We start from the raw sequence: 24,274 nt of genomic DNA, 5'->3' as shown, positions 1-24,274 counted from the left end.
GATCTCAAGAAACATACTAAAACCCACTCATTCAGGAAGCTCGGGAAGATGTGACCAGCCATAATACAGGAAAGTAAAATCTTCAAGGAGAGGATCCAACACATGAGAGTAAGGAAAATTCCCAGAATAGTGGTAAAGAAATGTCCTAGCTACAGGATTGTGCATTCTGCAGCAAGCCATTGAGAGTACAAGAATGGAGAAATAATAGCAGTTTTCTGAACTGAGGTTCAGTTATGAAAAAAAATATGTAATATCGAGATGTGGCTTATAAATGATGGCATATCCTAATCTAAGTGGCAATACTTTTTCCTTTCTTAGTGACACCAAAATAATGGGGCTTCTTACAATGGATGATATCCTAGATAAGATAGAGTACAGTATACAGGGAAGATGAGAAAAGCATGTTGATTTAAGAGAGCTAAAGCTTCAGCTTCTAGAGAATGGGAAGTTGACATTGAAAATTGAAAAGTCAAGAAACAGCAGTATGGTTGTCAGGAGAGCATATGACTCTTGATCTTGGGATCATGAGTTCTACCCCCATATTGGGTGTAAAGGTTACTTAAAAAGAAGAAAAAGAAATATCCGTCTAACCATGTTAATTACAAATACAGGGGAAAACAACAGAAGAAAAAGCTAGAGTTGAAGTGGTTTCAGGGAACTACTATCTATTTTTCATTATAAGCCTAGGTACACTATGTATGTGCACTATGAGATAAACATAAAAACTGAATTAAGAAGAAAAAGGGAAGAAAATGAGAAACGTTTAAACTGTGGGGTGTAAGAAGAGGTCTAAACTCAAAAATATTTTAGGATAGGGCATCCTAATCTTTTGACACCAACTCTCCATTATTTGAAACCCTGAGTTTAGCAAACTAACTTAGAATTTATTTACATCATTGGCTAATTATAGGCACTTGAGCACATACATTTTCCATCTGCCTTTGTTTTTTACCTTTTCCAATAAAGGTAAAAGACTGATGTTTTCAGTGTTTACCTTTTCTTTGTAGACACCTTTAACAACATCAGACATCCTACTTTCCAAAACAAGTTCGCCTGGAGTTCTTGATGAACTTCCAGGTAAAGGAGGAAAATTTGAGGCTAATAAGTCAAACTTTGGTGTTGGAGCCTTTGCTTCAGTTGATGAAGACTGGGGTCTCTAAAAGACACAAATCATAAAATAAGGTCACATACAATCTCATTCTCTAATCCTGTACCACAAAAGCTAAAAGCTGCAAGGAAACAAATTAAAACTCTACTCTAATGCACAGAATTGTTTGTTCTCCTATAAATTCTTGGTTTCTCATCTCAGTTAAGCTCTCATTTTTCTTTATCAATCCTACTTACCTTTAGTCAACTCTCTCGTTTCTCTTGCTAACTTTGCCACACTCCAGAAGCCTTCTTTTTTTAAGGTTCTGTATTTTGAGAGTGTGTGTACGTGTGTGTGCACACATGGGGGAAGGGCAGAAAGAGAATCCCAAGCAGGCTCCACACTCAGTGCAGAACCCAACGTGGGGCTCGTTCTCACAACCGTGAGATCATGACCTGAGCCAAAACCAAGTAGGATGCTTAACTAACTTAGCTACCCAGGCACCACACATTCCATAAGCCTTCTGAACAACCTCCACTATTTGCTTTCCAAATTTGCGATACTTCCTTAAAAACAAAAACCTATTACCTATAGTCTCAAGAAAGAACAATATCCTTTCTTAAAAATCTCCTGATCTGCCTCACCTCTGGACTCATCACCACTAAGGTTGCTTTGACAAGTCATCAATGTCTTCCACAATGCAAAAGCCAACAGATTCTCTTTTTCCCTGACCTCATATATCACCTGGTATAGTAAACATTCTTTCCTTTGGGAGCTCATTCATTCCTCCCTTAGTGATACCTCTTTCTCTCAATTCTCAGATCTCACAATACATGCTTGTCTCTCTCTCTCTCCCCATGCCTTTTGACAGTCTTAGTTTCTAAGACTCTTTTCACTTCCATATTCTCCCTGTGAGATAGCCATTATTCATGGCTTCAACTACTACCTATAAACAATCTTTTCAAAAAATTTTTCTCAAATTTTTTATTTGTATTTTAGTTAGTTAATACAGTGCAATATTGGTTTAAGGAGTAGAATTCAGTGACCTTACAACAATCTTTTTCACTTTTGGTGACTTTATGGTTACACACCACTTAAAACTTAACCGAAACTCATTGAATTGTATGTATACTTTCAGTATTTTCAGCCTAGACCTTTACCTGAAACTTAAATATCCATTTGGCTACCAGCCATTTCTACTCAGATTTTGGATACTTCAAACAGCATAATCATCTCATTCTTCAGCCCAAAGCTACTAGGTTCCCAAGGTTCTACTGACTACTCCTTTATTTAAATCATTTACTCTACAGAGTCCCCTGAATGATTTCATCTACTCTTATGATTTCAATTACTTTGTGTAAGCTTACAAATCCTAAATTTTATCTCTAGCTAAAATCTCCTTCGTGCACAGAAAGGTACCTCCACTCTACCTTTCCTACTGGAAAACATGTTTGTCTCCTTTTTCTTCACCCCAAACTTTAGTCCTCAATCTGGGTATTTTCAGCATATTAAATGGACTTCAAAACTAATCTCTCCTCTCTTCCATTGTTTAGGGTTATCTGAGAATTCATGTGGACTGTTGCAATGGTATTCTAAAAAAAAGTTGTTGACATTTATAGTTGTTCATGGTATATAGAAAACTGTAAGAAAAAACAATACTGCCTTAAAAGGTATACAGTTTGCCCTATGGACTATTCTGTGTTATAATGCAATACATTTTCTTCTTTGAAAATGCTTATCTTGGGGTGCCTGGGTGGCTCAGTCAATTAAGCATCTTGATTTCGGCTCAGGTTATGATCTCGTGGTTTATGAGTTTGAGCCCCAAGTCAGGCTCTGTGCTGACAGCTCACAGACTGAAGCCTGCTTCAGATTCTGTGTTCCCCGCTCTCTCTCTATGCCCCTCCCTGACTCATGCTCTTTCTCTCTCAACAAAACAAAAAAAAACCCCACACATTTAAAAAAAGAAAATGCGTATCTTTTCACTACTTCTCTATATGTAACGTGCTTGTACATATATTATTTATAGCCTATAACTATATGTATATGTATATAACATATATGTATACACACACACACACACACACACACACACACACAATTCACTACTTACATATTTAAAATAAGCACCATACTACAAATTTATGATTTATCTGTAAATTCTAGGCAGGGGTTTCAAAACCTCTGTGTGTTCCTACATCATCTTGATTCCTCAACTACTTTTGCTCCCAGTTAAAAGATGGCAAACACTTCCCATGAACAAATCATAAAAAAGTAAAAACATGATTAATTTGAAGCTAGGTAAGTCAAAATTCAAATAAAAACATGTCTGGGGCACCTGTTGGCTCAGTTGGTTAAGTGTCCGACTCTTGGTTTCAACTCAGGTCATGATCTCATGGATGTGGGATTGAGCCCTGTGTCGGGCTCCATACCGGGCATGGAGCCTGCTCTCTCTCCCACTCCCTCTGCTCCTCCCCTGCTCAGCCTCTCTCTCTTAAAAACCAAAAAACATATCTAGACCTATGAAAACTTTTCAGATCTATAGGCAATTTTGTAAGATTAGTGGATAGAAGAATAAGCTGAAGGTAGAAAATTACCCCCAAGTAACAAGAAACAGTTTAAGTTTCCAACACCATCCAGAGAGTTTTAAAAGTGAAGGATATACTTTTTTTTTTTTTTTTTTATAAATAGTTTAGTGTCAAGTTGGTTTCCAATAACACCCAGTGCTCATCCCAACAAGTGCCCTCCTCCATGCCCATCATCCTCCCCTCCCCCCGACACCCATCAGTCCTCAGTTTGCTCTCAGCATTCAAGAGTCTCTCATGGTTTGCCTCCCTCCCTCTTCCCCACTAATTCCTCCCTTCTTCTCCCCCACGGTCCTCCGTTAAATTCCTCCTAATCCTCCTATACGTGCAAACATATGGTAGCTGTCCTTCTCTGCCTGATTTTGCTCAGCATAACACCCTCAAGTTTCATCCATGTTGCTATACATGGCCAAGTGAAGGATATACTTTATCAAGAGGTAAAGTTGGCAAAAAAAAAAAAAAAATCATATATTTGTAGGGCTATCAATGAATAAAACTTTGTTCAGTTTCTGTCAGAGTGAAAACTGGCACAATCTGTATAAAAAGCTGTTATGTTGGCAGTAACTCACTGAACTGTGACCCAAAAATCCCTAGAAAGGGATTCTCCTTCAGATGTTATTGCACACATAGGAAATGATGGCTGTACACTACTTAAATGTCCATTAATAAAGTAATAAATTTTTGATTATTTTCATTTTTTGATTTTTTTTTTTTTTTTACATTTATTTTTGAGAGACAGAGAGAGGCAGAGCATTAACAGGGGAGGGGGGGAGAGAGAGAGAGAGAAAGGGAGGTACAGAATATGAAGCAGGCTCCAGGCTCTGAGCTGTTTGTTAGCACAGAGTCTGACACAGGGTCCAAACCCATGAACTGTGAGACCATGATCTGAGCCGAAGTCAGACACCCAACAGACTGAGCCACCCAGGCGCCCCTTCATTTTCTGATTTTTAAACCATGTGAATATATTAGGGATTCAGTAGTTTTTAAAAAACATGAGCAACATATATCAAATCCCTAACTACACATGTGCTTTATTTAAGGGCAGGACGTGGCAGTGGTAGTAGGTATTTTAGGGTCAAAGCACAGGTTTTATTTACCTTTGCCTAATACTATAATCAGTAAAACAAAACCCGGGAAAAGAAAGACAGACCATAAGCCAATGCCATACTAAATCAGAAAAGAAAAAATAAATGACCAGATGTATTAAAGATAAAAAAAAAAAAACAGAAACAAATACTTACTGGGACTCTGTCATCTTCTCGTCGTCTTCGACCTCTGAAAAGAGTTCTCCTTTTAGCAACGACAAAAAAAGGTGGGGATGATGGGAGGGGAAACTCTTACATTTTTTCAAATTTACATATTCTACCAAAGATGGGTCAACTTTTAGTTTAAGTAATTCTACTTTCTGTATCTCCATCCACTATTATTAAGAGATGAATATATATTCTTCTCAACAGATCCTAATCTACCAAAAACTTCATCTACTACCACCAACACGACTAAGCAAGATGGGCTCATTCTAATTAGGCAGTGCTCCTTCCACACCAGAAGCATATCATGGTTCAGTTTTTTTGGTTTCACTCAGGCAGACTGGGCAATAATGTATAACCCCATTCCCATAGTTTAGAACTTGTAAGAAATGAAAACTAGACTGCAGATAGGATTGTATCTTTCCAAGCTATTCTTTTGTCAGTGAACCATAAAGAACTTCAGAGTAACTTTATAAACCTCTGACTCAGAGCTATTCTATATGGGCACTATAAATTTTGTAATATTTATGAGAAACCATTAACCCATATTATGTGAACACTGTATTCATTTAACATAACCATATACTAACAGTTAAAACAAAAAATAATCACTAGATCATATTACAAGCAAAGAATTTTCAGATACCATATCCATATTTATTTCCTATATTTCCTTACCTGCCCCTACCATAGTCCCCATTTTGTTCCATCTGTAAAGTGGGAGTTTCTTTTGGAAGATAGCTTTGCTCCTGCCCTGTTACTGTCGGGTTATGCCGTTCAGTTGGAAAGTTCCTTGAACCAGATCTGTTTAATGGTCCATCACCCAATGATACAGAGCTCTCTGTTGAGTGCTCTGAACCACTCGATGACCTAAAATGAGGCTTCACACTATAAGAAATATAAGATCACATACATGAGAGGATAAATCAAGACAGACAGAAAAATCTTTCCTCTTCATGGTAAAAACTCTTATTTGATAAGCCACGTTAAAAACTGCCTTCTACTGTACTCTGATTTTCCATAAATTAAAAATGTCACATTATAAAAATGTAAACTCTTTTATGTCCCAGATATATTATTTTTAAAAAGCAAAGAATTTTTACATTTAAAAAAAGTTGTTTGGAGAGATCTGCATAAGATACAAAGTTCTTCAAAATATAGCACTTCTGGGGCACCTGGGTGGCTCAGTGGTTAAGCATCCGACTTCGGCTCAGGTCACGATCTCATGGTTCGTGGGTTCGAGCCCCACATCAGGTTCTGTGCTGACAGCTAGCTCAGAGCCTGGAGCCTGTTTCAGATTCTGTGTCTCTCTCTCTCTCTGACCCTCCCCGTTCATGCTGTCTCTCTCCTTCTCTCAGAAATAAATAAAATGTAAAAAAAAATATATAGCACTTCTACCTAATACAACTAGGATTTTAGCTAATTTAACACCAGCTGCAGTTCTGACACATATAAATCAGCCAGGCTTTAATTTCATTGATAAGTCTATGCCATACATTCTCAAAGGGGCATCACCCCAAGTGGGAGTAAAAAAGGTTCTGGGGTAGGAAGAGGGACAAAAGAAAAAAAAAAAAAACCAACCCTAATCTTACCCTTTTTATGTATAAAATATAGATATTCATATATTACATAAATACATATACAATAATCTCCAGCACTAAATTTTCATAAGGAAAAATTAGGGAAGAAAAAGTCTAAAAAGGTTCTTTAGGGGCATGCCAATGAAAACAAAAGAAAAAGTGTGATATATTAAAATTCTACTTCTTTTTTTTTTAAACGTTTTTATTTCTTTCTAGGAGAGAGAGAGAGACAGCGTGAGCAGGGGAGGGTCAGAGAGACAGGGAGTCACAGACTGAAACAGGCTCCAGGCTCTGAGCTGGCAGTCAGCACAGAGCCCGACGCGGGGCTCGAACCCACGAACCGCGAGATCATGACCTAAGCGAAAGTCGGACGCTTAACCGACTAAGCCACCCAGGCGCCCCTTAAAATTCTACTTCTTAATAAATAAATTAGTTGCTCAAAGTAGGTGGGGGGGGGAAGGAGGGGAAACTAGTTAAATATAATGCAACTAATAGCCTGGCATGACTTCATAAATTAGGTAGGGAATTTGGTAAAAACAAACAAAAAAATCTCAGTAACTGTGAACAAAAAAGTAGCTTTTATCTTGGATGATGGGTTTAAGCACCCAACTCTCTTAACAACTTATAAGCAGAAAAGGCTAGGGGAAGGATAAAGGAGAGGCTACAGTTTAATCAAGAATGAAAATACCTAAAGTAAGCCCACACAACTGAGGATCTTTGCTCAACAGATTTTACAAGGAAATATGAGATTTATATTTGGCCCCTTACTTGTAAGTTTATAGATTTCATTTTTAGTCTATTTTCATAGTTATAGGGATTTAATACCTCAAAATAATTATAAACCCAACAATTAAGCCTTAATTCCAACATTTCCAGCTATCCTACTTTACTCTTTACAGAAAATAAAAAATTAGATTACTACTATTAAAACTTAAATATAAAAATCAGGTTACAAAGCTGGGCTGGTTCATGTAAGATGTTACTTTTCAAGATAATTACTTTATGTCACAAAATAGATTTTTTTAAAAACTGTATTTATTTAAAGTAATCTCTATATCCAACATGGGGCTCAAACTTACAACCCTGAGATCCAGAGTCACATGCTCAACCGAGTCGGCCAGGCACTCCTCAAAATAGATTTTTAACAGCAATGAAAATGATAGTATGTCAACAAACACAAAGTAATTTTCAGAATATTTATATCATCCATCGTATCTGAAAATGACCTCATGGAGGTAGATACGCTGTTTAAGTATCTGTCCAGAAACTATCATTCACTTAAATTTTCTCATTGTATTTCAGTATAACTAACAGATAAGTTATTTGGTTTACACAGCCCTCAGATCTCATAATCTTACCCTTCACCGAGAGGGACTTACAATCTCAGTCTAGGCAAAAGATAAGAAGAAAGATAAAAGAAGTAGGTGATAAAAGATGGAAAGTAAGAAGTGATGTGACAGAAAGATAAAGAATGAAAGGTAGAAAAATGCCCAGACTTCTGAAAGTTAGTCCTAGTCTCTCCAAGTAGGTCTAGTGATCATCACTGGGCTGTTACAAGGTTCATATAATAAACTGCAAAAGAGTTTTCAAAAAGTTACTTTCTCCTTGATGATAACTTTAAACAAACAAACAAAGTGGTCTTAAGTTGGTCAAAAAGCTCTTTTAGTTTCATCCGTAATATTTGTATTTTATAAGAAGAAAGTATTCACGTATAATTTTTGTAACTAAAAATTAACAACTTGTACTGGTCAAATGTATGAAAAGGGATTGTACATGAACAGTTTTGAAAAACAAGCAAAATCTGCCCTATACCTTTAAAAGCATAGGCCCACCTCCTTACAAGCAAAGATGACTAGACTGTCATTCTTGGTTTTCTTGTCAGAATGCACAGCAAACAAAAACAAGTGACAATAAAGGAACACCATGAACTCAATTTAATACATTTTTTAGTTAAAAATCTGCAAACCACAAGTACTTTTAGCTAATACTGAATATTATTGTTTTTAGTCTACCTTCTAAGAAAAATGACTATTCTACTTCACTGTCTGAAGCAAAATTCACTCCTTACAAAAAGAAGTGAAATCAATAGATAACATATTACTACAAAGCTACCATTTCTAATCAGGAGAAATGTATATTTTCTAACAATTGAAGTTGTAAGCTGTTATTTGTTCTACTTAAATTATTTTTAAGAAAAACTTTGCCAGCTATAGTAAATGTTCTAATTTATAGTATATAGGAAATGTTCTAATCTCAAGTCTGCTGATAATAACCAGCCATGTAACCCTTGCAAGATTTGTCTTCTTCAGCTTTTATTTTCTTCATCTGTAAAATGAGTTAAAACTATATCGTAACAAAGGTGTTTCCAGATTTAAACATCATTACCTCTATGTGTTCATGGAAATTAATCATTTTGAAAACAGGACTGGGATTAAAGGACAATCTGTGAGGCTCCCTGTACTTTTCTACTCATATGTCCTAGAGCAATACTTGAATTTTGTAGATGTTACTTTATTACAAAACCAAAAATCATGTACAAGAGCTCAATAATTCTCTGAATTATAAAGAATCTTTCACCCTTGTAACAGAAAGAGATCTCATTTGAAACTTCATAAAGCAGTAAGAATAGGTATATGTAGTAGAACTTTCCTACTGCTTACAAATGATCTTCAAATGCTTTAACCAATTGTGTCACTGCGTACAAACTGTGTGAGTACAGAAAACTGTGATTAGAGAATGGTACGTATGAATGCTTCCAGAAACCACTAAGAAGAACATTTAATACTGTGAGGCTTCTTTCTCCAGTGAAGCATGTTTCAGGAAAACCTTACAAGAAAGAATTAAGTTCCTAGAAGTCATCTTAGGAGAACATACCCCATGTAGTTTCTTTGCCAAAAAGAATCAACTGAGAGAATGAGATCTGGCAAGAGAAAAATCACTGAAAAGAAATTATTAAAAAAATCCCAAACCCCAAACCCAGGAGGCTCACAAAATAAGAAATAAGAAACAATAAATATGAAACTATTAAACAAATCTAAGCCACTATATAAGCCCATTTTTCTTTGGTTACTCACACTGTCAAAATTGTAATATATACCAAATTACTGAGGTTATCAGTTGACATTTATATAAAAAGAATAATACTTAACAGACTTATGAATCTTTTATGATACTAAATAGTTTCCAGAGTTCTCAATAATTTATCTAGAACACTTTATAAAGCGTAGGCTTTAAAGTCAAGCAGCCTGGGCTCAAATTTTGGCTGTCAATTACTAGCCACTTGCTCGTAGATATGATATTTAACCCTTTTAAGTGTTCTCATCTTAAATAGACATAACAACTACATATATCTTATCGGGTTATGAAAATTATGATAAAGTATGTAAAGCCCTTAAGACAAAGCCTTCGACATTAAAAGTACAATAAATGTTAGCTGCTGTCTGCTATAGCTTATGGAAATTATTTTAAAAGTAAATCTTAAAAATCTTAAGTAACTCATTTCCCCAGCATTCAATACTGAAATCAGCTAATATTTCTATCCTCAAAAAAACTCATTCTCCAAAATGTTACATATTAAACTAGTAAATGTCATTTAGACACCAGATTTTGCTACTTTCATAAAATAATTTCCCATTATCTTTATAATTAAAAAAAATCAGTATGTATCATGTACAGTCCCAGTTCCAAGTCTTTGTTATACAAATTATCAACTTTGAGGTCAAAGTGTATTTATTATTCTAGAGTAAATTGTTTAAGCTTTTGATTAAAAAATCTGTAAGCAGCAATGCTATTAACACTAACTCTTTAAGAACTACTGGGAATTGTGTACAATAAATTTCACTATGATTTTCATCTTACCGATTTTTTTGGAATGGTCGAGCCATATTCACAGCAGCAGCATTTGTTTTATAAGATCCTGGTGCATTAAAGCCATTCACAAAACTACCATTGGGAAAAGGAGCCTAAAAGAAAATTTAATGTTTAAAAACAATTAATGAAAAGAGCAAAACATGGTGTAACGGTTATAAGAAATTCCTGATGAACTAACTTAGCAACAATTTTTCTTTTTCTTTTTTCTTTTATAGAGTGTGTGTGTATGAGTAGGGGAGAGGGGCAGAGGGACAGAGGGAGAAAGAGAGAATCCTAAGCAGGCTCCACTGTGCCACCCAGGCATCCTGCCTTTTTTTTTTTTTTTTTTTTTTTTTTAAGATTTTTCATTTTTAAGTAATCTCTATACCCAGCATGGGGCTTGAAGTCACAACCTTGAGATCAAGAATTGCATGCTCTACAAACCAAGCCAGCCAGGTGCCCCTTCAATTTCTTTTTTAAGGCAGAAATATCTGTAAGCATTTTACTTATTAACTTTTTGCAACAGTCCAAGTATCACTTGGTTTACAGAAAAAGGAATCATTAGGTCATTACTAAATAACGTATATTTCTCTCTGAAAAAGTTTACCAAGGGGCGCCTGGGTGGCTTAGTCGGTTAAGCGTCCGACTTTCGCTTAGGTCATGATCTCGCGGTTCGTGGGTTCGAGCCCCGCGTCGGGCTCTGTGCTGACTGACAGCTCAGAGCCTGGAGCCTGTTTCAGTCTGTGACTCCCTGTCTCTCTGACCCTCCCCTGCTCACGCTGTCTCTCTCTCTCTCCTAGAAATAAATAAAAAATAAAACATTTAAAAAAAAGAAAAGAAAAAGAAAAAGTTTACCAAAACTAAAAGCATTTTAAACTACGTAGGATTTACCCAGTCTCTTATTTTAATTCACTCAGCAAACAGGAACAAATAGCTTAACCCTTAGTCACGTGTATATATTTGGTATAGGGGATTAGATAACATTATCACTACCTAAAAGTCAGGAAGTAACCAATATAAACACAAAACAAAAAAATAAAGAACCCTCCCGATTTCTTCAAATTTCAGCTTAAGTGGAAAATTTTTATGATTTTGTAAGGATCTCACTTACCAGTGGTGTTTCAAAGTAAGGTGCGGGATTTGGTGACCAAGACTGAGGCACAATACTATAAACCGAGTACTGTTGGTGAGGATTATATACAGGCTGCATAAAAACTGGTGAGGCATACTGTGCTTGAGTTTGAATGGGCTGACTATACATACTAGAATCCATTAATCGATAACCATTCTTAGCAAAAAATGTATTGATGGCTTTTATCCTTGCCTAGAAGCAAGAGGAACATATTATAATGAAGTGTATATTTTCAAAAATTAATTTACATTTTAAACAATTTACACAACTATTTCTGCCTATTGTAGTCAGTAGAGCAAAAAGAAACGATAACTTGAAATTACTTCAGAAATTTTGCATGACAAATACAACAATGAACAAGGTAAAACTACAGAATTCAAAATAGTAAAACTAATTGCAAAGTATCACAGATAAGGGGGCTAATATATTCCTGACATACAAATTCTAAAAAGATGAAAAATGTTAGAGAAATGAACAGAGCTTACAAAAAAAAGGAAGACAAATGGTTGTTAAACATATAAAGAGATGCTAAACCTTACTTGTAAGAGAAATCCAATTAAAATGGAAATAACATTTCTCACTTATAGGATTGGCAAAAAATCCAAAAATTTGACAACATACTCTGTCGATAAGATTGTGGCTACAAGACTAGGCACTCTAGTACACTGATGATAGACATGTAAAATAGCACAACACTTATACAGAAAAATTTAGCAATATCTTCCAAAGTCATATATGCTTCCATATTCTTACCCATCCCACTTCTAGGAATTTTTTCCAGATATATACTAAACAAAAAGAAGTTTAAAAATGGATATACATGGCTGTTCACTGACACAAACTGTAATAGGGAGGGAGAAAAAAACTGTCCTCAATACACATACATACACACACACACACACAACTGAACAATCACTCCATCGATGGTTGAATACACCATAGTACATTCACACAACTGAGTATCATACAGATGTAAAAAGAATTGATGAACTGCTCTAAATACTATTATGGAGTGAATTAAAGAATATATTATTGTTTAAAAAAAAAGGTAAAGCAAGGAGGATAAAGGAATATGTATAGTAAGGTACTGTTTAGCTAGGTCAGATAGGAATATAAATATATACTTGCATACATACATATATATGTGTGAACAAGTATTTAATATACCATGTTTAGATATTTTACTTTTAAACCATGCACACTGAAAATAAATCAATTATAAAAATAAGTAATATTCAGTAGCATCCAGCAAAATTAACTTAAATGTGCATTCAATTAGTAATATAACACAGAGAAATCCTAAGTGACTTTGAGCCATAATAAAACCAAGTGTTATCCTTAGGAATAACTCACAAGGCAAAGTATTGCAAAAAGTTCTTAATTTGCTGTCAGAATATTGCCATTGGTATTGCTATTCTGATACTTTTGTGTATGATTATGGGATACAGAAAATCAGTAATTATACTGGAGTCACAGAGATCTGAGATTTTCACATGGGAGAAAGGAGACACAAATATAAGACTAAAGAAGTAAAAAACATGTATCCTGAATTTAAATTGAAAGCATCAGTATAAACTCGTATTTCCTTTAAAAAAAAATAACAACCCATATTTCATATCTCTGTCCAATGGAAAAGCTTTTAAACAGTGACCACACCAGTAACCATAAGAACTCTTGAACCTAGCCAGTGGGCTAAAAAATATCATCTCCCCATAAAAATAAAGTGGGGACTCTGGAGACTTGACTGACCCTAGGCCTTTGACATCAAATATATAAGAGAATGGAACATCGTGTCACATTAGAGAGCAAGACCACTGAAAATTACTAGGGCTATGACAAAAGAACTCATAAGTTCACTCAAAGAGGCCACATTTCATTTTAAATACTCAACAACAAAAGACATCTGAATGGTCATTTTTGAAAGTTCCTAGGGAACCAACGCATTATTTTCTAAAACTGGTAACAAAAGCTAGGATCAAGCACCGCTCATGTTTTCCACATATGAGTTGTACCTCCCGGTAATGAACATAATGGAAAGCTTCTCTTTATAGAAGTGCTTCAACTAATACATTGAAAAAAGAAAGCCTAAAAATAGCATCTCTTTGCAGCCTTTAATTTATAGATTTAGTCAATGATCAGTGGCACCCAGAATAAGAGACACAGACACAGAAACATACAGGTTTTTTGTTCTCTCTCTGCTGCTCCCAAGTCAAGCCAAATTTTGATCAAGCCTCTAAATCTGGCTATCAATTTGCATGAAGTACAGGGACAGAGAATCATATTTAACTACATTAAAAAATCTAACTAGCCAATTAAAAAATGGACAAAGGACTTCAACAGACACTTCTCCAAAGACGACATATAAATGGTTAATGAACACATGAAACGATGTTCAATACCATTAATCATTAGGGAAATGCAAGTCAAAACTACAGTGAGATATACCACCTCACATTCAGTAAGATGTTAAATAACAAAACAAAACAGAAAAGAACAAGTGTTGGAGAGGATGTGGAGAAACTGGAACCCTTGTGCACTGTTGGTAGGAATGTGCAATGGTATAGCCACTGTGGAAAACAGTATGGAGGTACCTCAAAAAATTAAAAACATAATTACCATATGACTCTGCAATTCTACTTATGGGTATTACCCAAAACAACTGAAAGAAGGGTCTCAAAAGAGATACTTGTATACTCCTGTTCATAGCAGCATTATTCACAATAGTTAAAATGCAAAAGCAATCCAAGTGTCCACCAACATATTGATGTGTAAGTAAAATGTGGTATACACATTCAGCAGAATGTTATTCAGCTTTAAAAAGGAAGGAAATTCTGCAATATGCTACATGGATAAACCCTGAAAACATTTTGCTTGAAAACAGCCACAAAGAAACAAATACTATATGATTCCATTTATATAAATTAGACTAGTCAAAAATCAGACTCAAAGTATAATAGTGGCTGTCAGGAGCTGGATAGAGAGGAATGGGGAGTTATTATTTAATAGGTATAGAATTTCAGTTTTACAAGATGAAACGAATTATGGGAAAGGATGGTGGTGTAGATGTTTAATACAACTGCACTGTATACTTAAAGATGGTAAATTTTATTATGTGTATTTTAACACAATAAAATATAGCTAGCAAAATATATGAGGAACTCTGTAAAACCAAATAACGTGGTTATTTCAACAACACTCTCCCGAAAAATGACTATCAGAAAAATATGAACAGCAAATGATGTTCAAGAAGTTAATGATCATTGTTTAAAAGTATAATGATACTGTAGCTATAATTTTTTAAAAATCTCTATCTTTTAGAGCTACTAATACTAGTTTATTTACAGATAAAATTAAGTTTCAAATTTGCTTCAAAATAATTGGGAGCATAGAGAAATATGTGGAAATGGATGAAGCAAGAATGGTCATGCTCTACAAATTGTTACAACTGGCTAATGGGATCTCAGTGGTTGATTTTACGGTTTTTTCTACTTTTATATGTTTGCAATTCCCTGTACTAAATAAAAAGGAAAGAAAGAAATGTTCTAAAACTTAATAAAATAAATCAGATCATTTGTTTACATACTGCCTGTGTTTTGTGCCAGAATGGCAGAGTTGAATAGTTACAACAGATTTCATGGCTGGCAAATGTACAATGTCTACTATCTGGTCCTTTAAAGAAAAAGTTTGGTGACTTTTGTAACAGAACTAAAACAGATGTGAGAGAATTAGATTAGAAACCATAAGCCTCACCAAGTTGTTGGGAATATCAAGTGAAATAATACACGTTTAAGCAAAACGATGCTTTTAATAAATGAATGAAAGGTGTGTTTTATGATCCTTACAGATACAGGCTAGGAACTTCCCTCTCCCAAAACTGCAACTAATCAAACAATAAAAAATCAACAATGGCCAATATTGAAAAATACCTGAAACTAATGTAACACTATATGTTAACTATAACAGAATTAAAATTAAAATTAAATCCCAGCCAGGGGGAAAAAAATGGAGAACTCAAACAACACTATAAACCAGTCTAACCTAACATGACACTATTCCAAACACAAGTTACAGGGAACATTCTCGATGATAAACCATGTTGTGACAAAGTCAAGTTTTAATAAATTCAGAAAGACTGAAATCATACAAAGTATCTTCTCTGACCACAATGGAATGAAATGAGAAATTAGGAAGAGAAGAAAAAGTGGAAAATTAGCAAATATGTGGAAATCCAATAACACATATTCTTAACCAATAGGTCAAAGAAGAAATCACAAAGTTTAGAAAATAATTGGAGATGGATAAAAACAAAAAATACAACTCATCAAAACTTACTGGATGCAATGAACAGTGCTAAGAGGGAAATTTATAACTATAAATACCTTTGTTAAAAAAGAATGACTTTGAATCAATAACCTCAGTCACCATCTTAAAAACAGGTAAAGGAAGGCAAACTAGAACCAAAGCCAGCAGATTTTATGGAGTCAATAAAAACTAATAAAGTTGATACATGTTAAACATAGATGAACCTTGAGAACATTATACTAAATGAAATAAGCCAAATACACAGACTGATATTGCATGATTCCATTTATATGCAGTGTCTAAAATAGGAATCATAAAGACACAGACTAGAAGAAAGACTATTAGAGTGTGGAAAAATGGGCAGATGTTTCATGGAGTTTCTGTTTGGAATGATGCAAAAGTACTGGTGATGGTTGCACAGCGATGTGAATGTATTAAATACCACTAGGTTGTATACTTAAATGGTAAATTATATGTATGTATGTTCTACACACAAAAAAACTTCCAAAGAAAGCTTAAGAAATAATGTTCATTATAACATTATTTGTAAGCAAGAGAAACAAGTTAATGCTTGTTAATGCTTGTCCATGGACAAAAATGGATAGATAATTCAACTGTGATACACATCAACAATATTGTATATATATACTGGAAACAACAGTGAATGAAAAGATCTTAAAGATCTATTCAGTGAAAAGAGAAGCTGAGTGTCTACTGTACATTCTTATTCATGCAAAGAAAGAAAATTCCTACATGAATACTGAAAAAAATTCTCATCACATCTGGGGAAAACAACTAGAGGAAGCTGGAAAAGGGAAACTGAATTAATTAACTAACTGTTAATTATTTAATATTGTTTGACTTTCTTACGACATACAACTATTTTTAGTCTTCAAATTCTGAAATAAGTATATAAGGAACATATAAACATATTCTATATGACATTCTGTAACATATATCTTTATGAAACCCAGATAAAACTTAATATTCTCAGTCATAAAAAGTTAATTAGTTAAAATTGGATGAAACACTGCCTCTTAATGAAATTATCAACAGGTGGAAACATTCTTCCCTTAATCCCTTTGTCCTCCAAGATCACTGCTTCTGAATCACTGAATTCTCAAAATGAAAAGCATGCACATTTCAAACAAACCAGGGCCTTAGAGGTAACTTGACATGCCCAAGATCAAAGAGCCTGTGGCTGAAAGCAGCATCAAGGGTTGGAATACAGGATTTCTGGCTCCTGTATCTATCCTTCCAGGTGCTAGGTCATTTGGTGTTAACGAATGATGTAAAATCTAATGCGAATCTCCTAGCAAGAATTAGCCTATGTGCTATGTGATGGCTAACTAAAGGAACCACAAACAAAACCCAAAACAGCAAATAAATAATAATACTTAGAATGAAATATAGATATATAGATATTTTTAACACTACACCTAAGACCTCAGGAAAAGTAATCAGCTCTAAGAAATGGGAGGTATAAAGAATAATCAAAATAGGGATTATTTGTAGATGATATGCTCTCTCAGACAGATATGATAAAGGAGTTCAGTAAGGTTCCTGCAGACAGTAACATTAAAAAAAAATTTTTTTTAAGTTTATTTATTTTGAGAGAGAGCACGCACGCAAGCCTGAGCAGGGAAGAGGCACAGAGAGAGGGAGAGACTCCCAAGCAGGTTCTGTGCTGTCAATATGGGGTCTGAAGCAGAGCTCAGATAACCATTAGACTGTAACCTGAGCCATAATCAAAAGCTGGACATTAAACTGACTGAGCCACCCAGGTGCTCCAGACAGTAACAATTTAAAAAAAAGAAATCACTAAGATACTATGGAGAGGGGGAAAGCAACAAAAATTACTTTAAGGAAGTAATTATAAAATACAAAAAACCCGAGTTAACAGAAAAATGTATCCTAATAATGTTACCACAATATATAATAATACAGGGTGAAACTGCCAACTGTCTCCAATAAATCAAACACAATTCTATTAATTCCAATATGGTTTTATTTAGTTGGTTGTTAGTCAAACATTCAAAATTCATATGGAAAACCAATTTTCTTAACAGTAACCAAGACAATCTTAAAAAATACGAATAAGGGAGGATTTGCATAAGGACACAAGAATATTCTAAAACTACAGAAATTACTGGCACTTGGGTGGCTCAGTTGGTTAAGCATCCAACTTTGACTCAGGTCATGATCTCACAGTTGGGGAGTTCGAGCCCCATGATGGACTCTGTGCTGACAGCTCAGAGCCTGAAGCCTGCTTCAGATCCTGTGTCTCCCCTTCTCTCTGCCCCTTCCCTACTCAGGCTTACTCTCTTTCTCAAAAATAAACAAACATTAAAAAATTTAAAACAAAAATAAAACTACAGCAATTAAAACAGTGAAGTTAGTTCAGTATAGACTGATAGAATAGAAATGTAAAGCAGATCTGATAAATGCAACATCACACACATGTTGTGGAAACAAATACCACTCAACAAATAAGTGTTGAGACAACCGCCTTTCCATACATAGAAAAAAATTAAATTCTTATCAATTCCTGTACATCAAATTAATTCCAGATGTATTAAAGACCTAATTCTGACATATAAAACTTTAAAGCTATTAGAAGACCTAAAAGAGTTTTCTATAGCCTCAGGTAGGAAAAGGAGAAAACAGGGAGAAGCAGAGGAAACAGAATGACAAATGGCAGATACCTTCATCTCTAATATGGAAAGTAGTAATACTACCTACCACACATCAATAATGAAATTTAAATAAGACCTTAGAACAGTGCCTGACACAAAACATCTTAATAAATGTAAGCTTCTCTCATCCTGGTTCTCTCATCCTGGCTGTCTGAAACTGGGTACATAACTTCTCACATCTCACTTTCCTTGCCATAAAATGGGATAAAATAAGAGTACCTGCCTTATTAAGTTCTTGTAAGAATTAAATGACTCTATACAAATAAAGTGCTCAGAACAGAAACTGACACACATTAAGAGTTCAGTAAGAGTAAGAATAATGTACTGTAATCATCATAATAATAATCATATTACATAGGGAATGAGTAGCATATCAAAGTAACTTCATGCTTAGGATTATGTTTTAAAGAGCAGCTATAGTAGCAACTGGAGAATGGAAAAATAAGGGGAAAGCTGAAGGCATAACACTTAAAGGCTACTCCAATTGTTCAAGCCTAAACAAGGGCAATAATAATTGAAAGAAGTTTTGAAGGAAGATTTCATGGGATCTGAGAAAAGATTAGACCTGTGAAGATAGTGAACAAGTGTCATCAATGACAATTCTCAGGTTCCCAAAAGGACAAATGTTAATGTGGTGACTCAGTTAATTTTGAGATGAGGATGACAGTATTAAGAATGTTTTCCACCTTTACTAAAATATCATTCCTGCTTCTCACTTTGAGAGCTGGGATTATCCTACATGCTGGCAATTATTAGCATCTAACTAAAACTTCATGCTGTCTGAAGTTGTCTTTGGAAAGAATTGCTATCCTATCAACTAATTTTCTAGCACATTATATGAGACAGAAATTTCTTTTCAAAATCATTATAGGTTTAATAAAACATCCATCTGTCTGTTTTAAATTCTCAGACAAGCACAAAAACTTTCTGGCTTTATACGGACCTCTATTTACAAAATGTTTCTTACCATGATTGGCTTGCCCTGAAATGTTTTAACTTCTTCTCTTAAGTATTTAAAAGCCTATTAACAAAGCAGAAAGGAACTTTCATTAGCATTCAAACATTTATTAAAGCCATCTGTACTCTATCAAGAGTACAGTATTAGCAACTATCTCCAAAATAAACAATAAAAAATTCTGAAGTCAATTTCATTAACCAGGTGGTAAGGAATGAAAAAATAATTAATGGCTCAGCTAAAATTCATTTACTATAGATTGGCTACTATGGACTACTACAAAAAAAAAAAAAAGGCACAAAATTCAAAATAGACCCAAAATATCACTACATACATATTTAAAAATGGTTCAGACAGCCTTTTAAGACGAAGAATTTTAAAAAAAGAAAAAATTAGCTGGGCGCCTGGCTGGCTTAGCTGGTGGAGCATGTAACTCTTGGTCTAACATGAGTTTTAGCCCCAAGTTGGGTGTAGTGTTTACTTAAAACTCAATCAATCAATCAGTGAGTGGTTTTAAAATGCTATTAGATATATTTTTGGTTTTTTGTTTCAATGGAATAGTACTTCTCTTTAAGTTGGACATGACAAGTAAGTAAAATCGTTAATGTCAAAATTCAAAATATCAGAATAGAAGTTATATATTTACTGCAGGCCTAGTATGTACACACTGGAAATACTAACTACTGAGCACATTTCCCAATCTCCATGTTGATTTTAAAATTGTTAATTTTTTTACTGACAGGAAACAAACTGCTCTTAAACTGAAAAAGCTTTTTAAGAAAATGATCAAAAAGAAAACCAATTAATAAGCACAACCAAAAAGGTGAACAAGGTGCTTAATAGTCTTTACAAATATTATTGTGAGTGCATATTTTCTCAATTAAAACATACTACTACTTCTTTTACCATTAGGACTTCAAATCAGAAGAAAAGTTTTCTTCTCACCTGTTGTGCATCAGTATCTGACTGGAAAGTGATATACCAGTTGCTATTGTGTGCAAACTCACAACTTATCACCTTGGGGCAGTTTTCATTTTTGAACAAGGCTTTCACTTCCTAAAAAAGAAAAACTTTAGTTAACTCTAAAAAGTGTATCAACAATAGGCATTTGTTTTTCTTCATGTTTTCTGGTTCTTTTTTTTTTTTTTTATTAACTGTCATGCCTTCTGCCCATTTTTCTACTGAGTAGATCATCTTCTGAAACAAAAATATGCACACTTATAGCATGTTTTGTATATGATTTAGAGATACAATCTTATTTTAAAATCAGCAAAAGTACCTCAAAACATTAAAAGTATAGATACCCTGGGGTGCCTGGGTGGCTCGGTCTAAGGTTAAACATCTTTCTTGACTTTGGATCAGGTCATGAACTCGCAGTTCAGGAGTTTGAGCCCCACGTCAGGGCTTGTGCTGACAGCTCAGAGCCTGAAGCCTTCTTCAGATTCTGTGTCTCCCTCTCTCTGCCCTTTCCCCACTCATATTCTGTCTCTCTTTCTCTCTCAAAAATAAATAAAACACTTTAAAATATTAAAAAAAAAAGAGATACCCTGGGGTGCCTGGGTGGCTCAGTAGGTCAAGTGTCTGACTTAGGCTCAGGTCACGATCTCCTGGTTCGTGAGTTCGAGCCCCACGTGGGGCTCTGTGCTGACAGGTCAGAGCCTGGAATCCACTTCATATTCTCTCTCTACTCCTTCCCTGCTCATGCTCTCTCTCTCAAAAATAAACATTAAAAATTTTTTAAAAAATAGAGATACCCTAACCAACAATTGTACTATTTATCCAAAGGATACAAAATGCTCATTCACAGGAGCACATGAATCCCAATGTTTACAGCAGCACTATCAACAATAGACAAATTATGGAGAGAGCCCAAATGTCCATCTACTGACCAATGGATAAGATGTGGTAAATACATACAATGGAATATTATTTAGTTATCAAAAGGAATGAAACCTTGCAGTCTGCAGCAATGTGGATGAAACTAGAATGTATTATGCCAAGCAAAGTCAGTCAGAGAAAGATAAATTTCATTATGATTTCATTCACATGTGAAATTTAAGACAGAACAGATGAACATAGGGGAAGGGAAGGAAAAATAAGATAAAAACAAAGAAGGAGGCAAACCATCAGACTCTTAAATACAAAGAACTGGGGGTGTTGGAGAGGTGCTGGATGGGGGAGTGGGCATTAAGGTGGGCATTTAGCACCCGATGTGTAAGTGATTAATCACTAAATTCTACTCCTGAAACCATTGTTAGAGTATATGTTAACTAACTTGGATTTAAATTTAAAAATAATCTCAGCAAAACTGAAGCACTTCACTCTTAAGCTAATTTTCCTTAAAAGTAAAAATTTCTCTAGACCTCCCATGATTTAAAAAAAAAAAGTATATCCTCCATTAACATTTCTAGGTGCTCAGAATTTATTTTCATGCATTCTCAATTCAATCCAGATGCTGTCTGTATCAGTCACAGACATGAACTCTGTACAAAGATAGCTTCACTTTTCCTTAATTGAAACTGAAATTTCAGTAACTGAAAACTAAAACAAATATATGGATTTCAAAAAAGATGATTACCAAAACTCAGAACTGTGTTAACTGTTAACAGCTTGAAAGAAATTTATAAAAAGAGAAAAAAAACAACTGGAAGTCAACATTAAGTAACTCTTGACAGTTATAAAGAGAAAGGAAACATCTACTGAAATACCATGCTTGGTGAGACACAGACTTATCCTGCAAAAAAGCCTGTGTTAAAGTTTTTATCATCTCTACTGTATAGTTGAAGAAATGGTAGCTCAAACTGTTTAACCTACACACTATCAAAAAGAACTCAATCCCGGATTTGTATGCTTCCAAAATCCATTTGGAATCCATTGGATTCCGTTGGAATGCATTCTAATACCTATTCGAGTTCAAGGAGAAATTCAGTAGTAACCAGTAATTCCCAAACATAAAGAATCAGATTAGGTTAAAATGCCCTGCAAAATATCAAAGTATCACAAGAAATCTACTTTTAAAAAGATAATTACTAAGCTGATGGGACAATCTACATACTAACAGTGAAGTCTGACCTGTCTCCTAATTCCCTCAAATTTTTGCTACACTGAATTAAAATAAAAAAAGTCTCTACTTGGGCGCCTGGGTGGCTTAGTCGGTTAACCGTCCAGCTTTCGCTTAGGTCATGATTTCGCGGTTCGTGGGTTCGAGCCCCGCGTCGGGCTCTGTGCTGACTTCCAGCTCAGAGCCTGGAGCCTGTTTCAGTCTGTGACTCCCTCTCTCTCTGACCCTCCCCTGCTCACGCTGTCTCTCTCCTAAAAATAAATAAAACATTAAAAAAAAAATTAAAAAAAAAAAGTCTCTACTTATGATGAAATTTTCTTGGATCAAATACTACTCAAAAACAATGAAGTATGCAACCAGATGAGTTTTGTGACATTTGTGAAAGTGGTGAAATACCACCAAGTTCAGTTAATAAAATTCTCATCCGGTCCATAACTTACATTTTTGTAGAACTGTCTATGGAACTGTTAGACTGCCACCTACTGATGTCTATCTTTAAAATCCATAATCTCAAATATTTCTAATTCCCTTAAATGCATCATAAATTGATTCATTTATTTAAATCTCAAGAAAATCTCTTTATTTTCAGCCTTTATTATTCTTTAGGAAGAGTTAAATTCATGGATATACTTTCTCAAGTATAAAAAGAGAAGTCTGGGTCAAAAGTAGTAAAAAAAAAATTTGTTCCAGCTGACAGGAACCTTTAAGGTCCCACTCCAAATCCATGATCCAATTTCCATGATTACTGACTAGGCTGACTTCCTCTGTTTTAGTCATCTTCACTTCCTTTATTTTTTAAATGAATAGTATGTTGCTGCCTTTTTCCTTTTATTTATTATTTTTCATATGTGTGACCCTATTTATGTATTCAGAATATAAACTGAATAACAGCTAATCTTACATTTGTTTTACATGCCAAGTACTGCTCTGAGCTCTTTATATACTAATTCAATTCTCACAACAACCCAAGGTCATAGAACTAGCAAGCAAAAAGCTAAATTCAAATCCAGATGGCTTGGCTCTAGAGTACAGGCTCATATATTCTACATTGTTTCTTAATAATCTAAATATTCTTCCCATTCTGCAATTTTCCTTTCAATTTGTCACTTTTGACATATAGTTCATACTTTTAAATAGAAGTTCTATCTAGTGACAGTTCTTTTCTAATTCCACTGTTTCTAAATTTAGGACGTCTTCATTCTGGAGAGTTAATAGTGAATGATTCTGGGCAAAAAGATTAACTACTAATATGCCAAATTTGTTACATGGCAAGAATCTAAAACTTCTTTTTTAAATGACTAATATATACCACATAACAGTTATTAATTCTCCCTATCTCTAATTTATATTATGCATTAACATGGCAACTTAGTGTGAAGCTCTGTGATTTAGTGGTTTTGAAACAGAGGCTCTGAAATCAGAGTGAGATCAAACCAGATACTGTCATTTAAAAAGCCCATGCGTCCTTAGGCAAGTTATTTAATCATACTAAGGTTCAGTTACTTTATCTACAAAATAGAGATAATAAAACCTTAGGCTTTAAATAACCATAAAGTACACTGCACAACATGTGGTAAAACCTAATTATTAAATAAATATTATACATACATTACTATTTTATTAAAGAGTCTTTCTGGATATACTGTTTCATTCAAAACTTATTATTGCACCTATTTTATCATTATACTACACCATCTTTACAGTTGCAACTTTGTTTTATATTTGTTAGCTAGTAGGATTAGTCTTGACTCATATTTTTCTTCTTCATTCCTAAATTTCT

General features: G+C 34.5%; 1 protein-coding gene across 6 annotated transcripts in view; it reads right to left on the bottom strand.

The window, feature by feature from the left end:
- LARP4 (La ribonucleoprotein 4) overlaps positions 1–24,274 on the bottom strand; it is a 68,753-nt gene that overhangs the window by 9,869 nt on the left and 34,610 nt on the right. For 4 of the 6 annotated variants that reach the window (XM_039241333.1, XM_039241331.1, XM_039241332.1 and 1 more), the window contains 7 exons: positions 20,379–20,489; positions 19,446–19,499; positions 11,460–11,672; positions 10,358–10,461; positions 5,598–5,807; positions 4,911–4,959; positions 995–1,156 (listed from right to left, as the gene is read on the bottom strand). In XM_039241333.1, the coding sequence (XP_039097264.1) occupies positions 995–1,156; positions 4,911–4,959; positions 5,598–5,807; positions 10,358–10,461; positions 11,460–11,672; positions 19,446–19,499; positions 20,379–20,489 (903 nt within the window). Of the gene's footprint in view, positions 1–994; positions 1,157–4,910; positions 4,960–5,593; positions 5,808–10,357; positions 10,462–11,459; positions 11,673–19,445; positions 19,500–20,378; positions 20,490–24,274 lie in introns of those variants that run through there. The other 2 variants (XM_039241334.1, XM_039241336.1) reach the window with 2 other exon arrangements.

Source organism: Hyaena hyaena, unplaced genomic scaffold, assembly GCF_003009895.1.
Source record: "Hyaena hyaena isolate Hyena2069 unplaced genomic scaffold, ASM300989v1 scaffold_192, whole genome shotgun sequence".
Classification (NCBI taxonomy): Eukaryota; Metazoa; Chordata; class Mammalia; order Carnivora; family Hyaenidae; genus Hyaena; species Hyaena hyaena.
The sequence above is the reverse complement of the archived record's forward strand: the minus strand, read 5'-3'. Positions and strand labels throughout refer to the sequence as shown.